Here is a 17,391-nt window from a genome sequence, read left to right as displayed (position 1 = left end):
CCCACCCCCGCCACAACCGCAGGCTTTGCCCCACCCTGGAAAGAGAAAAGCAGGATTAATCCCAGCAACAGAAGCAAGCTCTGAATGAGACCTGAGAGGCAGAACTAGATACAGCAGATTTTACGATTCTGAAGAATAAGAAGTAAAGGGAACGGCAGGTTACACTTTCTTCTTTCTAACCCTAACCCTACAGTTAAATCCTCACTTTTGCTTGACTGGCCTGTTAAATAATTTTCACCTGAACCTCTAGCCAGTCTGTGGCCGCCTCCACCCTTTCGAGGTTACACAACAAGTCCCAGGTGAGCCAAGTTCAGAGCAGCCGGGAGCAGGTGAGGTCAGAAAGGCTCGGCCCCGGCGAGGGCTGTTTCTAAAGTGCTCAGACGTTTGAGTCACAGATGACAGACAGAGGGGGACAGAGGGGGACAGAGGGGGACAGAGGGGGACAGAGGGGCACGTACGGCTCTCCTCCGGCAGGGGTCCTCCTGGCCGGTGCATTCGCTGGAGGAGGTCTGGCTCAGGAGGTGTTCGTGGGACCCGCTGCTGCCCAGGCTCCCGTAGCCGCTGGAGCTGCTGTGTGGCACAGGCTGGGGAGACAGCAACAGAAGGACTCTGGACGGGCTGGGGTGCGCCCGCCTTCTCTCAGAGGTGCCGCAACCTGCCCGGGGGCCCTCGGCGGGGACCAGGTGGGGCCGGGCTTGGACCCAGGGTCAGGCTGCAGTGGGCTCCCAGGCTCAACCCACGGGGCGGTCCCGGATCCCAATCCCCAGGAGACTCCACCAACAGGGAGTCCATGGCCACGGGGCTTGGAAACAAAACAAGGTGCCTGACAGTTCCCACAGCCCCCGGAACCGAGGGGCAGGAGGCCACTCCTCGTGGGGCCAACATGCTTGCAGGAATCTGTCTTGAGTGCTGTGTCCCCAGGGACAGGGAGGGGCGTCCTCAGTTCCCCCTGGGGCCAGCGCGACGTCCCATGTTGCAGGGATGCCCCCACCCCCTTCCACCCACGGGGGTCACGTGTGGGCTGGCGCCTGGGACGTGGGGACTGGGCTGGGGTGCTCCCTTCAGCCACTTGCCCAGAGCTGTGGTTCAGACACAGACGCCCTGAATGTGTGAGGCGGGGGCAGCCCCCATGCGGGCAAGGCCCACGTGGGAGGGACAGAGACCACCACCACGCGCAGCAGGGCGCAGGGCAGAGCTGGAAGGAGGAAAAGGGCCTGAGAACCGGGGGATCTTCCATTAAAATTTCCATACACATACCTTTCTTCTTTTTCTAAATGCAAATAGCATTCTGCACCAAACTCAGTTTTTTATCAATGACTGTATCTTACTCTTGAATATCTATATAAATATAATTACTCTTAAAGAAGTCTTATCTTTCTTACTGTTGTATGAGCATACATGGCTTATTTATGCTTTACTCACAAATACATTTTGAACAACAAAAAAAGTTCTTAAAATGACTTGTTGAATGAATGCAATAGAGAAATCTTTAAAAACCAAATACCATATATTGTCGTATACGATGACTATAAAAAGAAACTGTTTAACTCATAAGTGCGACTAACAGACTCACAAACTCTACATGGAAAATTGTTTCCTGGGGAGACCTTCAAGACAGCAGAGGAGTAAGACATGGAGATCACCTTCCTCCCCACAAATACATCAGAAATACATCTACATGTGGAACAACTCCTACAGAACATCTCCTGAACGCTGGCAGAAGACCTCAGACTTCCCAAAAGGCAAGAAACTCCCCATGTACCCGGGTAGGGAAAAGAAAAAAGAAAAAACAGAGACAAAAGAATAGGAACGAGACCTGCACCAGTGGGAGGGAGCTGTGAAGGAGGAAAGGTTTCCACACCCTAGGAAGCCCCTTGGCGGGGGGGGGCTGCGGGGGGGGGGGGGGGGGGGGGTGGGGGGCCCCCAGGCCACAGGGCAGCTCTGGGTTGCCTGCGGGGGCAGGAGGGAGGACGTGCAGGCAGCACACCCACCTGCAGCAGCAGCCGGTGGATCTGCTCCGTGAGCTCCTGGGGGCCGGGCTGCAGGGCCTGCTCCTCCACACGCGGCTGAGCCGAGAACACGTCCTCATTCAAAGGCCCCCTGCGTGGTTTTCGTTTGTCTCTGTGAGTCGGGGCCCCGCCCTCCTCTGCAGACCCCTGGCCCACCACCTGCCTCCCCCCCTCCCCCGCTCACTGCTCTGCCTGAACCGAGGCCGGGGGGCCCCCCTGGGGGCAGGGGGCAGGTCAGCACAGGCACGTGGTGGGAGGTGACCGGGGTCCTGGTCTCCCAGCCCCCCGGGCACTGGGGGCACTCACACCCTGACTCTGTGTCTCCCGATGACGAAGGAGATCTGCCTGCTCCACGGGTTGATGAAGCTGGACCAGCTGGTGTCCAGTGTGACGTACTCCCCATTCCGGGCACGGAACCGGATGGGGGAATAGTCGAAAGGCTGCCCGCCAGACTGCACGACTAGGAGAGCGAAAACAGAGTTCAGGGAGTGAAGAGATTCAACCGGTGTTCGCGGTACAAGACAAGACATGTGGAGATGCTCTTGATTCTGGAATCATCTGAAAACTTGGGAGGTGCCAATACCTCTTCAAAGCCACCACTTTCAATCCTCCGTCTTGCTTTAAATTGCGACCGGGGACTGTTTGCGGCAGTGTCCTTACACGTTTTAGGACACACTTCCCCGCGAGCCTCACAGGTCTGCTGCCAGTGGGACGCTCAGTGTCACCTGTGTCGGTGAAGCCTGGGCTTGCTGGGGACATGTGTCGTCCAGCCCCTGGCCTGGGCAGACCACCCCCCAACCCCCCCCACTGCAGCTGACCCTGTCTCTCCTCCTCCCGCCTGCTGGCGAAGCCAATGGTAAAAGATGAGAGGCCAAGGACTCAGGCCGAGGGCGACTCTCAACCAACCGACAGTGCCAGGACTCAGGCAGGGGGCGGGGCACCCCTTGCCCGCAGCCCACTGGACCCCTCCCAGTGGGTGCTGACCTCGGGAAGACACTCCCAGAGTGTGCTAGCTTTGTCCATGCCCCCGGGAAGGACCGTGAGAAGGGGACCTACTCTTTTTGTGGATGGCAAGCATCAGGGGCCTGTCGCTGGGGTGCAGCTGCACGAGCACAGGGGTCTCGATCAGGTCCTGGGGCAGGTGGCCCAGGAGGGGGACCGCCCTGCAAAGCAAGCGCACACAGGGTCATGGCTGCGCTTCAGGACACGAGCCAGAACACAGCCTCCAAACGGGGCAGCCGACCATCTCCAGGAACGAGTCTGACTCCAAATTCCCCAAAGACCAAAATGTGGGTCTCATGCTAACAAAGAAACAGTCAGTCTTCTAACTAATTAGCAAACAGACTACGGCAGCATCGCCGAGGGTCTGCGGTAGGAAATAAGGCCCTACAAGCCCCTGCCCGTTACAGGCTCAGTGCTCTAGCTCTGCGTCTGATTTCCTCAATCAATCATGACAATGCTGTTTTCTTCTCCTAAGGCCTTTTTCTTGTTTTGTGTCGTTCGTGAGTTTGGCTAGATGTGGCCTGACATGGACTTTTTTTTTTTCACAAGTCTGCCGGGACCAGGAAAACCCCGCCCCTGTGAGTCTTTTCCAGCTCAAGGTGTTCTGCTCCAGCTCTAAGTGCGGTCACTGTGTCCGGCCCAATTGACCGCGGCTCCCCAGGAGTGGCCACCACGGGCTGGGGACCTTTGCTCTGTGCCCGTCAGGGCTTCCCCGGGAGCTGCTGTTTTGCTTTTTTCTGGCCAATGTCTTGCACTGAACTTCTGCAGAGTCCCCCTTCCCTCTGTCGTGTCCCGTCCTGTGTGTCCAGCACCCGCTGCCGTCCCCGCTCAGTTGCCGTCCCCGCTTCTGAGCTGCAGCTCGGCCTTCCCCTTCTCAGGCCCATCTTCTTTCATCTCAACAGCTGTTTTCCCAAACCCTTCTGCTCTGGTGGAGGACGTCCTCCTGCATCGTTAGAGCGAAGGCTGCCTGTTCTGTGCGGGGCAGGACTTCCTTACGGGCCCGGCGCCATCCTTGGATTCCCTCCTCCTCGTCCACGGCATGCTCTCTGGGCCTCGTGTCTTCCTTTGCACAGGATGTACAGGATGTCCCTGGCCAAGGCCTGGCTGGAGGAGAGGGGGGAGCGCCGGCCAGCCTGGGCTCGTGGGCTGGGCTGCCCACTGGGCTTTGCTGAGGAAGGCTCTGCAGCCTGCTGGCCCGTAACGACCTGCTCACCAGCCCTCCTGCACACAAATGAGTGGGCACCTGGGGCAGCTGCAGATAGGAGTTCTTAGTCTTTTGGAGGAATAAAAATTATCCTGGGATTGCTACACAAATGCAGCTCCCAGTCCCCCGCCTTCAAGATCTTGTTGGGCAGGGCTGGGCGGGGCCTAGGAACCTGCACCTCGACACTGTCCCTCCGGAGATTCTGCCGCAGGTGGCCGGCAGGGCACACCCGAGCAGTCAGGGGCTGGTGGAGGCTGATGGGCCCTGGCTGCCCAAGAGCAGAACTTGTCCAGCAGGCCCCGTGGCCTGCATCCGAGGGGGCACCTCGTGTCCCCAGACCAGGTGCAGGCAGCGAGGAGGTCCTGACCCTCCACGGATGCCACTGCATGAAGCCCAGCGTGTTTCCCGTGTGTCTTCCCGGGAGACTTCTCCCCGATCACTGCCGGCAGCCGCGGCATTCCCTGCGTCTTCGTGCGTCTGCCCAGGAGCCGGGGAGTCGCACAGGGCCCTTGACCTGACGCCAGAGAACCCAGAGCCCTCTCAGAATGGTCCATGCTCCCGACTCCAGCGGGGCCATGGGCACCAGCTACAGCACCCTGGGTGGGAGACGCAGGAGGGGAGTCCGAGTGGGCTCTGGGCAGAGGTACGAGGTGGCCCCCTCACTGTAGCAGCCTGTGGCACGCAGGCTGCAAGATGCACTTGTGCTGGGATCCTGCCAAGGGTGTCCTAACACTGCCCTAGGCACACGGTCCCTGGTTGTACCAGCCTTTACTCATGTGCCCAGTTTTTGAAACGGGTTTATTAAACAAGGTAATAAAGACAGGCTCAGTTAGAATGACGACCAGCTCCCTAGAATGCCCCATCTACATAGCGTCCATACCTTAGGAGGTTTTCAGTGTAATTCCGTAATTATCTCATTGTCTATGTATACTTAAATGTTTTCGTTGATTATTACCCATAACATGTAGCCTTAGCTTTAGCTAAACAGCTTCAGCGTCAAAAACATGAAAATTGATTGAGCTTTATTTAGTTATTAAGTAACTACCACGATAATGCTGAAACACAAAATATCTGGGGAGAGGGGGCGACCGGCTGACATAAAGGATGCGATACTGACTTCAAGGCCAGGACCGCGGGAGAGGCGAGCGCTGGCAGGGGGACGGCGCTGCATCGCTTACCTTTCGTCCACGTCCTGGAACAAACAATTTGGCGAATGTGTGGTCGTAAAAATTCTCTTTTCAGGAGGGATTCTAGGGGCTGAAAGAAAAGAATTTTGCACGGATTTCTGACTCTAAGACATACGTACTTTATGTAGTCACACTACAACTACTGGAAAACATGTGTTGACAGATTCAGAACGATAGGGAGCTAGAGAAAATATTAACAGTGGACTCTGAACAACGGAGCACGTCCTGAAGGGTGAAGAACAGACCCTATGCTTGGTGACCACCAGCCAGACCTTCTCAGCTTCTTTGTGGACCAGTTTTAGTCTAGAAAGCTAGGAATTGCCATGTTAGCAGACCACGTGGTGAGGTTTAGGCTTCTTTCAGCAAAATCATGCTGGAAGGCCATCTTCATGATGTTTAAGATACAACAAGAGTGAACTGAACAAATTATATTCTTTAAAGGAGTAAAGTACTTGGATTCAAAATTCTCAGCAAACGTCATTATATTGGGACTTCACAGTTTCTAAGGTGGGCAGAGGTGACAAGAGTAATTTTCATAAAGGAAGTCACATATGCAGAATATTCCTCAACTACCAAATTCATGGACAAAACATTCAAAATTCCAAAACTTTTCATTCTTGAAGGAGACTCTGATCATTTTGGGGAATAACTTGCTGAGATCTGAGTAACCCCTCTAAAGCTTTACTGAATATTTAGAAGAGAATGTTCTATATGTGGGAATCCATCAAACATCTGAAAGAAACTCATATACCTAAAACATTTCTATCACTTTTAAGAAATGCCTTTAAAAAAAAGACATCATTAACCACTGAGAGACAATTATAACTACAATTAAACCTGGACTAAACTGGACCCGTGTGGTTCAGGACTTACAGATGGCCCTGCTTTCAGAGAATTTTGAAATCTCGTGACTTGCTGAGTCGCCACGGTGAGGACCTAGGTTCGTGGCCAGCGCGAGGCCGTGCCACAAGCAAGCCTATGAGGAGGGGCTGCTGGAAGGATACAAGCAGCGTGGCAAAGCGCCTTGGGTCCTTTGGGAGGGGGTGGCCTGAGGAGCCAGCAGGTCCAGAAAAGGACACCTGGTAAGGTTAGCCTGCTGTGATGACTGGGTTTCTACAGGCAGAGGTGGAGGGGAGGAGCCCTAGGAGAGGAAACAGCAGGACAGAGACTGGGGGTCAGGGGAACGCTGGGCTCTGAAGGCTCCACAGCTGGCCTGCAGAAGCCAGGCTGGACCGGAGGGTGGGACACCCAGCAGGAGGTGGGACGGACCAAGATGAGCAGGGAGGAGTGCCCAGCACTTACTTCTTAGGCGGTGGCTCCTTCGGGGTTCCGCACCTCAGAGGCCGGGGAGTGCGAGGACAGAAGGGACGTGGGCCCTGGACCCACTGAGGCTACGTGGACGGAAGGCCGTGGCCAGGGAAAGGGGAAGGCATCCACAGTCCAGCGACAGGCTGGACCCAGGTTAGAGATGCCACGGCCCGGAACCTTTAGCCGACAAGGGGCAGTGGTGTGGATGGGACTACAGGGAGGGCCAGGTGACAAAGGTGGGTGCCAAGTCTCGAGGGAGATGGAGGCTCTGCCCGAGGCTGGGGAGAGGCAGGGGCCGGGAGCCCACCTCACACACATGTATCTGAACCACGGGAGGAAGTGAGGGAGCGGCCTGGGCCAGCTGTTACCTTCGTAGCCCGAGTGCACCCTCTCTGCCAGCAGCACGCAGCACAACTGGCTCTCGGTGCCCTGCTGGTCGCGCACCTGGGCCAGGTAGGGCGTCATGCGGAACGGGTGGTAGCGGATTTCGCTCTCGTGGTTTTTGCCGACACTGCAGAGGAGGGCACGATGAGAGGTTTGGGATTACGACCGAAGGAGTCATCCTTTATTGCTGGTTACCTCTCCCCCAGCAGCAGCTGTTAGGTCTCAGCAATCCTTTTATTTATTGCATGGACGCCTGCAGAGCAGAGCCAGGCCCCTCACCTGGGGACCCAGGCCGAGCCGGACGTGCTCCCTCGGTCTGTGGTCTGTGCCTCTGTCCCGCCCGAGGGTCTGGAACCCCCAACCCTGCTCCTCTGTCCTCACCCTCAGACGTCCGGTGACAGTGAGGGGTCAATTGGAGAGTCACCAGCCTGAGCCATGGGAGCTTCAGGGGCCCTTCTCTGGAGTAGTTTGCATTTTAATTGGGGAGAGGATGCTGCTCCAACAGTGGGGTCCCAGCCCCAGCTTCTGAGGGTGCCAGTGTCTGGCCAGGGTCACTCCTGATACTGCAGCTGGATGCTCAACTGGTCACTCGATTTGGGGCCAAAAACCTGTTGGGAAAGCTATGGGGCTCTCCCTGAAAAAACGTACACTTGAACCAAAGGCCACACGTGCTTCCGGGGTCCTCGCGGAGCAGGGGGTTCATGCCTTCCCAGGTGGGGGCTGCCGGCCAGTTTCCCGGGTCACGGGCGGCAAGTCCGGGCTCCCCAGGCCGACACTCCCCACAAGGAGCAGGCAAACCGCTCCGTCGTTGACCAGGCTGTCTTAATATCTTGTGCACATTTAAAACACGGCTCAGGAATTCCCTGGCGGTCCAGTGGTTAGGTCTCGGCGCTTTCACTGTCGGGGACTGGGTTCAATCCCGAGTCAGGGAACTAAGATTCCACAAGCCGAGTGGCGCCCCCCCTCCCCAAACAAAACAAATAACTCCACTTATGGAAATGTGTTTTCACGCGGACTTTTCAGGAACACTCATGCTGTGTGGCAGGGATACTCCTGCAGCACCTCAGCCCCAAAGAACGGGGCCTGGGCAGGCTTGTGGCCTCGGCTGGTGGCATGCGGAAGGCACCCCTGCACCTCCTCCGCCTTCACGAGAGGCCCTCAGGATGAAACGTCTGTGCAATGAAATTCAGGAAAAGCTGGGCTTACCTGACGCGGCAAAAGAAAGATTTCTCCTCCGTGCATTCTTGAGTAAAAGAGTCTAAAAGAAAAGGCCCCAGTCACTCACCCAGTTACACCACTGACCAGGGACAGTGCTTTTATTTCCCACAGACCAGGCAGAAGCAGGAGAATCGAGAGTCAAGGTGTGATGCAGATTTACCTGGCACCGAGCAGAGCCCTTAGGTTAGAGACCTTGTACCACAGTTCTGACTTAGGAAAGGTCTATTTCACGAGCGTGCACTCACCAAATTATGCCGTGCTAAAAGCGCTGCTACAAACACACTAACTCATGACCAATTTACCTGTGGAAGACGTACTGACTGACGTGCAGAATTTTTGCATATAAAGCCCTGGACATTCCAACCTACATATTTTGGGGGATATTTAATTCTAATAGAAGCAACTCAGGGCATTTCACAGCTTACATCATCCTTTTCCTAAATATTAACTTACTTTAACATTTAAAATGTCTATAGTAAAAACAAGAGTTCGACTGGGTGACCTCATCAGAGATGGCGGAATGGTGCTTCCACAATAAACGCACTTTAGAAAAAGAAAATCTTAGACTCTCTGGTCCTTCACGTAAAGCTTCCTCTACTCAAAAGAAATGAGGAAAAGTAGATGATCGCCGGTTGGGGAAAATGATATAAAATTTCCGGCCTGGAAAGGCCTTCAAGAAGTCACCTGGTCCTTCTTTTCTATTCAGACAAAAATTCACTGGCAAGCATCCTGGGGAGATGGCGCCGGCCTGTTCGTGCTGTGAATCCACACGCAGAGCTGCCTCCCTGCCTCCACGCAGTGACCCAGCATTGACAGGTCCTAGTAACGTGCACCACAAACTTTAGTGATCTGACCGCACAGCCCTTGGGCTGGGACTTTGGGAGAAAGCAGACAGCTCTACCTCTGAAACTCGAGGTGAGTGTCTCCTCCTTTAATGAGTCAACCCTAAAGCAAACCGCGCTTCTGGCCCCAGGTCGTCTGTCGTCAGGGAGGAACAGCTGCTGAAAGGTGGCTGTGACAGTGACGGCCCCGCTGCCGGCTGCCTGGGAGCAAGGGGACGCGGGGAGCACCATGGCGTGGAGGGACCCAAGATCCAGGGGGTGGTGACAGTGGGCTGAGGAGCGTTTCGACGTGAGCAGAGATGCTGACCCAGGAGCCAAGGACAAAATGGGAGTCAGCTTTGGGTGACGCGGCCAGGGCTGGCTCTTGGTTAAGATCACGACTGAGGCCCAGCTTTTCTGGGGTGACTCCCGGCCCCATCCATTTCCTGCTCGTCTCTCTTGGCTTCTCCTCTTTGGGTCCGTCTCAGCTCTGAGCAATCAGAGCCCAACGAGGGGCTAATGACAGTCTAGGTGCAGGTGGACAGATGCTGCAGGACTTACGCTGTCGGCCACCTGGTCACTGAAAGGCCTGAGCTGGTGGGGACCCTCTCCTCTCCAGTACCTTCTGCCAGGACCCCGTGCCATGTTTCTGCTGAGACTTGTCTGGTCAACCGGTCCCCTCCTGCACTCACTCATGTGAAGGCCCATGCTGGTCACGAGAGAGCTTCCATGCCTTCCAGACGCAAAGTCTCCCCAACCATGTTGCAGGAGGACAAGGACACACGACACTTGACCGTGAGAGCCCTGTGGCCAGGAACATGGGGGCGGGTGGGGGACCCGCGGTCCGAGGAAGCAGCCACCTGGGCGCAGACTGGGGCCTGAAGCGCCTGGAAGGCCGGGCTCTGAGCCCGGGAGGAGGGCGCGGCCTCTGGCGGAGGTGAAGAGCCCCCCGCTATGCCGACATCGCTGCACCACCTGCAGGGAGCCTTCCAGGTGTACCTCCGTCCTTCCCCCGACCCTGCAGCCGCATGTCCAGGCTCCAGCTCCCATGAACTTCCTTTTCTAAAATGCCTGGCGTGTCTTAGAATCTTCTGAAGCAGTCTCTTCCCTTTCTGAAATTTATGAAAAGACTCTTTTCTCTCTCTAAATGGATTCTGAGCAAACCACCTTTAATCTTGCACTGGGACAGACAGGGCAGCCTCAGGCCCCTTCACGGGGGCCTACTGCAGGCCTCCGGCGGAGGGGAGGTGGGCAGCAGCCCCACGTCGGGGCGGCCCCGCCCGGCCCCCTCCCCATGCCGCCTGTGGAGAAGCACAAGGCAGCCCGGGCCACGGGGCCTCACCTGCTCGGCGGCGGACACCCCAGCGCGGCAGCTTGCATGGCGTGGTGCAGCTGTGGAACACACCCACGTCATGGGGCGCCAGGAACTCCACGAACTTGGTGTCGCGGAAGGTGCCCCGCTTACAGTGGAAGATGGAGACCACTTGGTCAGAGATGTACAGGATTTTCCCGGTCACCAGGGACACGGCCGCGGCAAACATGTCCTGGAATGTAAAACACGATTCTGGTGAGGCCGGGCTGGAGGGGACTGGACAGGTCACCCTCCCCCGAGGGGCAGGGAATCGGGGCTGACAGACGGGAAGGGAGCAGGATGCGTGAAGGGTCAGGGGAAGACTCTGGGCCCCTCTCCTCAGCCCTGACGAGGATAACTCTGCCTCCCCTCTTACATATATTGGGGTCCCAGGGGGATAGTATCTGAAAAAACACATCAGGGCTCCACCGCAAAAAGGAACCCCAGCTGTGCTGATTCCCTGCAGCTGTCACCTGCTCGGCCTTCTGGGCATGGAGCTCCCTGGCGTCCAGCCTGGGTGATTCGGGAGGGGGAAGGGGGCCTCTTCCTCTCTTTCCCGGGGCTCAGGCCTGCCTGGGGGGCTGGAGGCCTCAGGCCCCCTGGCCGACCATGGGCTTTCCCCAGGCTGGCTGGCCCTCTGAGCTCGGGGTGGGGCTCCCTGGGGGTTAAGCTGCAGGGAGGGCACGAGAGGAAAGAGATGGGAAGGGCCGGGGAGTCCCATTCTGTAGGCCATCACTGCTGCGGTTCCACACCTCTGGGTCGCCACCGGCCCTCTGGTTTCCTCTCATTGACTGCGAGCTGGGGGTAACTCCCTCCCCTTCCCCAGGCCTCCAGGGAGGCCTCGCTTTTATGGGTTTCGCTTAGAAACGCAGGAGCCTGTGGAGTCTCAGGAAGCGCCCGCCCTGCAAGTGAGCTGACAGAGTCGCCCAGTGCGTCCCTTCCCCTCAGCCCCGCCCTCGGGCAAGGGGCGCTCACTCACACACTCGGGCTGTGGGGCGCAGTCAGCACAGAGGACAGCCCCAGAGAACAGCACAAGTCGGCAACACAGCCACCACTTTGGAATCCCTGACTTACTGTTTCTTTTAAGGAAGGAACTCATTTCCTGAAACTCCCAACCCTGCTGCTATGAAACCGAGGTTCAGCCAGCTCCCCTGGGGGAAGGCCTCGGCCACCTGAGCTGGGCCTCCTGGGGGAAGACCTTGGCCACCTGAGCTGGGCCTCCTGGGTGAAGGCCTTGGCCACCTGAGCTGGGCCTCCTGGGGGAAGACCTCGGCCACCTGAGCTGGGCCTCCTGGGGGAAGACCTTGGCCACCTGAGCTGAGCCTCCTGGGTGAAGGCCTCGGCCACCTGAGCTGGGCCTCCTGGGTGAAGGCCTCGGCCACCTGAGCTGAGCCTCCTGGGGGAAGACCTTGCTCGTTAGGACACTTACCGTGTTCTTCACGATGAACTCGGAGGTGATGCTCTCGATTTCCTCCACCGTGTAGGAGGGTACATGGGCGCTGCAGGGGTGGTCCTCACTGGACATCAGCAGCTGGTAGTACTCCTCATTGGCTGTAGGCGAGACCAAGGGGAGGGCTGAGGGCGGCCCTAACTCATGGCTGGGGCTCTACCTTTCTCATGAGAAAGTGGGCACAGAACACAGAGAAATGTGAAGGCTAGACAAACAGAAATCCAGGATCCTTTTCCCTGAAAAATCAGAAGGCCTTTGATTACAGAAATTTTTAAAATGATAAAGACACATTCTTTTCAGTAACACGACCACACGGTTCTACCTAAGCCTCACTTTCCCCAAAGGCCTGTAACCGCGACACAGCATCAATGTTTCCGCGCAGGAAAGCCGTGGCAGCCCCTGCATCTGCCCCCCCGGGGGTCAGACGCTCCCATCCAGACAGAATCGACTCTTAGAAACACCAGGCATGAGAAACAACCCTGTTTTCAGAATGAACTGTTCAGAACAGAACTGAAGACGAGGACCGCTCATCCCGGGACACCCCGTACAGGGTGACAAAGCTATCTCCACCCAGAGGGCAGCCCTCAGGCGAGTGGAACCCAGGATGCCCGACTTCAACAGCTAAACCGTGCTGAGGTGACCCCCGGCGTGGGTGTCCTGGGCCTGGTCTCCGGGGATGGGCTGTCGGCAGAACAGTGCACTGGAGATGCCGGCGCTCCCTCCACGGCGGTGCGTTCCTTACCTGCCCCGGAGACAGAGGCACCTGCATTTACCTGAGACCCAGGGAAGGGGCCCCAGCTCAATGGAAGGGCCAGCCACAGGAGCAACTGAAGGAAGACTGCACGCTATTGGAAGTTACGGCAGGGACCTGGAATTTATTGCAACGTAAAGCGTCTGAGCTTGATGACACAAGTCCTTTGGAATCTGCAGTGTTTGTTGGTGGATTCCTGCACTGCATCTGTGAAGAGTTCTGCACACACATCTCAGGTAAAAGCCTCAGTTGATTCCACTGACCGGCTCTGAAAGCTCTTACGAGTTCTTCCACCCAACAGTAAAACCTGAACGTACCCCCAGAGGGAAGCAGGACCTGGATCACGTGGGTCCTGTCACTGTGTGCCTGTGATGGAAAGGGGGCGCCTGGTCCTGCCCGCCCGCCTTCCTGGTGCAAAGACCACCACGATGGAAATTCACATATTTTTAGAAAAACAAGAAATGAACAGCCCAAGGTCTTGAATCTGGAGCAGCTCAAAAATACTGTCCTTTAAGGATAAGATCAGGCAATACCCTCCTTGTATCTTCTCCTTTTTTTGTTGCTATTTGTTTCCTTTTATTCCCCCTAACTTTATTTATTTATTTTTTTTGCGGTACGCGGGCCTCTCACTGTTGTGGCCTCTCCCGCTGCGGAGCACAGGCTCCGGACGTGCAGGCTCAGCGGCCATGGCTCACGGGCCCAGCCGCTCCGCGGCATGTGGGATCTTCCCGGACCGGGGCACGAACCCGCGTCCCTTGCATCGGGAGGCGGACTCTCAACCACTGTGCCACCAGGGAAGCCCCCCTCATGTTACTTTTTAAAGGAGGGGCAAGCCCTCAGCTAAATGCTGGGGGCTATTCACGTTGCCAGCATACACACACGTCACAACTCTCCAGCCAGAGCCTGGAAGGTGCTGGACGTTCCCGAACGTGACCTGACCCCAGCCCCGGGCACGAAAGCTTCATGTTGTAAATAGGTTTCTTTCATCAGCTGGTTTTCTACATGCTTTTTTTCCCTCTAAAAGTGCAACAGAAAACTTCCGATGAACTGAGATTTCCCACCAGCTGAGGTTTCATCAGACTCTTCCCCAGCCTCCTCCTGCTACTTCAGGACTGAATGTTAGAAAATCAGCACAACTGCAGCTCTAATGCGGGGAGACGTGAAACCGACTTCAGCACAACTGCAGCTCTAACGCGGGGAGACGTGAAACCGACTTCAGCACAACTGCAGCTCTAACGTGGGGAGACGTGAAACCGACTTCGGCACAACTGCAGCTCTAACGTGGGGAGACGTGAAACCGACTTCTACAGGTTGGAACAAACAGGTGAGGCGGACGTACCTTTCACCTGCTTCACGCTCCTCAGGGCGTACTTGAGGGTCAACAAGGTGCTGGCCTTCCCCTTGGCCCTCTTGTCCGCAGGGAGGTGGACCTTCAGCTCCTTCAGCGTTTTGATCAGCTCTTTGTGGGCGTCCACTTTGGTGGACTGCTCGCTGCTACGGAGTTAAAGAAAGACGTCAGTACCCTAAGTGCCCTTTTCAGAAGAAACGTGCCTCTGGTCCAGTTTCTCCACCAGGGCGCGAGGACACTGCACTCCACGTGTTCCTGGGTGTGCACGCAGGATGCAGCAGCCCCCAGCAGCTGTGACAACCACGAATATCTGCAGACATCGCCTCGTGTCTCTCACGGGGAGAGGAACTGCCCGGGAGAACCAGTGTTCTGACCCAGGTGAATGCTGGAGGGTGCCGTCCCCATTGCTGGTCGACCCACAGCCCGGCCAGCAGGCCCCACCGCTGAGCTCTGCCCACCCCCATCTCAGACAGAGAGGGAGACAGCGACGGAGACCCCAGAGGGCAGCACAGTGGTGTCCTGGGGCGAGGACATAAATGACGTGTGAAGGCCTTGGAGAGGAAAGGGGGTTTATAAGGAGGATCTTCAAACTCAAGGACGTGGAAGGGGCAGGAGGAGGGGCAGGGGGCACTTGCTGAGGGAGATGGGCCTGTTTAGACAGAGGGTACCGAGAGAGTGATGGGGTCGGGCCTCTGGGGTGGTGATGGCAAAGGCCCCATATGCCCAGGACAGAGATCTGTATCTTGCTCCGTGGGGATGTGAAAGCTTCTGTCAATATGAAATTAAGGACACGTTTGTTACAAACACGTAAAAAATAGTGAGTGTTCCAGATACATGTCTAAGACGCAGACAAGGTCTGCTAAGTGAGAGCTGAGCAGCTGCAGGTCTGGGGCAGCATCAGGGGCTGTGAGCGGCCCATGGGGACGGTCATCTGAAAGGGCGTGGCTGGGCTCACAAGGCCGACAGCTGCTCAGACTAACAGGTTCTAGCAGAAGCCTGAAAAAAGTTGCGTCACCCCCAAAACCTTATCTCATGACAAATCTTTCCATCTCCCTAAAGGCTCTAAATTGAGGGAGTTCTAATTGGTCTTACCTGCAGCCACTTGTGGACGGGTGGTCTTCAGACTTCACCATCATCACACTAAATGTACCTGGACTAAAAGAACAAAAAATAAAGGCCAAACTCAGAAGAGTGTATCCATCCACTTCTCCCCCCATCCACCCAGCGATGACGGGCTGGATTACACCACAGTAAGTCAATTAGGAAAAAATATGAGCTTAAGAGAAAAAGAACAAGAAACCTCTGGACACCGGAGAAACTAAATACTGGGGGATATAAACCCAAGACTAGAGGAGAAGTTCGTTTTCTATAAACCACGGGGCGTCGGTTCAGTAGCTGCTCGAGTGGTTCCCTGACTCTTCCACCTCCCAAGATCTGGTCACCATGCTACGTGTCTAGCTACTGGTGGTCTGACACCCCAAATCACCGTCATAAGGAAGGACAGACCCTAGCAAATTTTAGTTATTCTGAGTCAATAAGATTTTCAGAAGTCTTAAAAAACTTGGTCATCAAGATTTAAAGACTGCAAAAGCAATCGCAATAGCACGGAATGAGACACTGAGAAAACAAATGTCCAGCCTCGCCTTGGGGGCCTCAGACACACCCACCCCTGGCAGGTGCCGGGCGGCCCCACCAGCATCCCCAGCTCCCGGCCGCTGTCGTCACAGTTGCTGCCCCGTGAGTCCCGCCCCGTCGAGCCGTTCTCGTTGGTTTCATTCCCGCTTGTGCCATTGCTCATGTCCACGTCCTCCTGGAGGGGGGCTTGTCTGGGCCAGGGCTCCACAGTCTCCTTGGAAGGGTCACTGGGGCTGGGGGCGTAGTCAGTGTATCCATTCATGCTGGCTCCTGAGTGATGCTGGCAAACGAGAGAAGGTCATCAGATTCAGGGGGCAGGGGGTCGTGCAGCCATCAGGTGAAGTGCCCCTGGGAATCTTTATCCATGTTTCGCTGGAGGAGCCGGCAGCAGGTGCGGTCAATCGTGGGTCTTCTGCGCTCGAATCCACAGGGCTCCCACCTGCCATGAACTGCAAAGGTGCATGAATCAGGTGGCCGCAGCCCCAGACACCAAGTTGCTGACAGCCTCCCCAGGCGATGTGCGGGGGCAGCGGGGTTCAGAAATCTTGGCCATCACAAGTTACAGGAGGCCCTGGTACCAGGCTGCGGGCAGGGGCAGAGCCTGGAACCAGGCTGCGGGCCAGGGAGAAATGTGGCTTCGGGGAGCAGGCGTCACTGCGTGAGGAGGGCAGGGCGGCCGGGGCCCTTACAGCAGCAGGGGGTCCGGGCACAGTGGGGTCCAGCCGAGCGAGCGGGGTGGGGATGTGGAGGGACCAGTACGAGGCTGGCGTGGAGTTATCTGGGATTGACGAGGAGCCGCTGGAGCACTGGAAGCAGAGACTCCTATAACTTCGCTTTCATTTGGACAGCAAGTTTAGCTTTGGTGCTTTGGGGGTAGGTGGGTGGAGCAGGGCTGAGATGAGAGACCGACCAGTCACAGGCGGGGATGAGTAAAGACAGTGAGTAGCCAGGGCAGGAGGGGTTGACCAGAAGCCTAAGGACGGGAGACTTAGAGGTCACAGGGTAAAAGCAGGACCTGGGATGGTGCCCCACTGCGAGGTCCCGGGAGGAAGCAGGCACTCATGCACACCAGTGGAGAGATTGAGGAAGGCCTGGCACGAAAGGGTGTGGTCAGGGTTAAGGAAACTACAAATGATGTGCAGCTCAGGGGCAACCGGTTAGGGGGAGGGAGCTGTTATCTTCTCTGGGCCCGGAGCGGCAGGAAGAGGAGGGCTACTGAAACCAGAGGCGCCCAGACAACCCGCGGCCTGTGGGGGGCATCAACCTCCTGAGCTCGGTGGTCAGGAAGCCAGAAGGCAAAGGGACACGCTGACACAGTCCCCGAAGGCCAGCCTCGGTCACCGAGCAGTGGGGGAAGATCTGGAGGCCCCAGGCAGCGGCGCCTTCACCGAGGGGCGTCCCCAGAAAGCAGAATGTGCCCCTGCAGCTTTCCTGCGCTCAGGCACCTGGACCAGAGGCTGCAGGGAGGGCTTTATGGACACTGTGCTGAGGATGTGACACGTGCTGGCTCATGTAACCCTCATGATCACCATCCACGGCCCACCAGCATTCCCTTCTAGAGATGGGCAAACAGGCCGGTGAGCTGCCCAAGGCCACACACAGCAGGAGACAGTGCCGGATTCAGGCTCCCCCACCCGCCAAAGATGGGGACCCACGCAGAATCCAACCACATTGCTCTTTGGAAAACAGCAGGTCTGATCGGACCCTGTCTTGTTCATGAACC

The 17,391-nt window shown here is 56.7% G+C and overlaps 1 protein-coding gene across 1 annotated transcript in view; it reads right to left on the bottom strand.

Moving 5' to 3' along the window:
• The window catches only part of PER2 (period circadian regulator 2), a 28,708-nt gene extending 12,778 nt beyond the window's left edge, over window positions 1-15,930 (bottom strand). Inside the window, exons 1-12 of the mRNA XM_007452888.1 lie at window positions 15,701-15,930; window positions 15,126-15,188; window positions 14,025-14,179; window positions 11,914-12,035; window positions 10,476-10,677; window positions 8,301-8,352; window positions 7,079-7,221; window positions 5,394-5,472; window positions 3,066-3,172; window positions 2,316-2,469; window positions 1,992-2,100; window positions 459-584 (exon numbers count right to left, since the gene is read on the bottom strand). Coding sequence (XP_007452950.1) covers window positions 459-584; window positions 1,992-2,100; window positions 2,316-2,469; window positions 3,066-3,172; window positions 5,394-5,472; window positions 7,079-7,221; window positions 8,301-8,352; window positions 10,476-10,677; window positions 11,914-12,035; window positions 14,025-14,179; window positions 15,126-15,188; window positions 15,701-15,930 — 1,542 coding nt within the window. The remainder of the gene's footprint in view (window positions 1-458; window positions 585-1,991; window positions 2,101-2,315; window positions 2,470-3,065; window positions 3,173-5,393; window positions 5,473-7,078; window positions 7,222-8,300; window positions 8,353-10,475; window positions 10,678-11,913; window positions 12,036-14,024; window positions 14,180-15,125; window positions 15,189-15,700) is intronic.
• Window positions 15,931-17,391: the final 1,461 nt, after the last annotated feature.

This window comes from Lipotes vexillifer, unplaced genomic scaffold (genome assembly GCF_000442215.2).
Source record: "Lipotes vexillifer unplaced genomic scaffold, Lipotes_vexillifer_v1.1 scaffold652, whole genome shotgun sequence".
NCBI classification, from domain to species: domain Eukaryota; kingdom Metazoa; phylum Chordata; class Mammalia; order Artiodactyla; family Lipotidae; genus Lipotes; species Lipotes vexillifer.
This window is presented reverse-complemented; position numbering and strand designations above follow the sequence as displayed.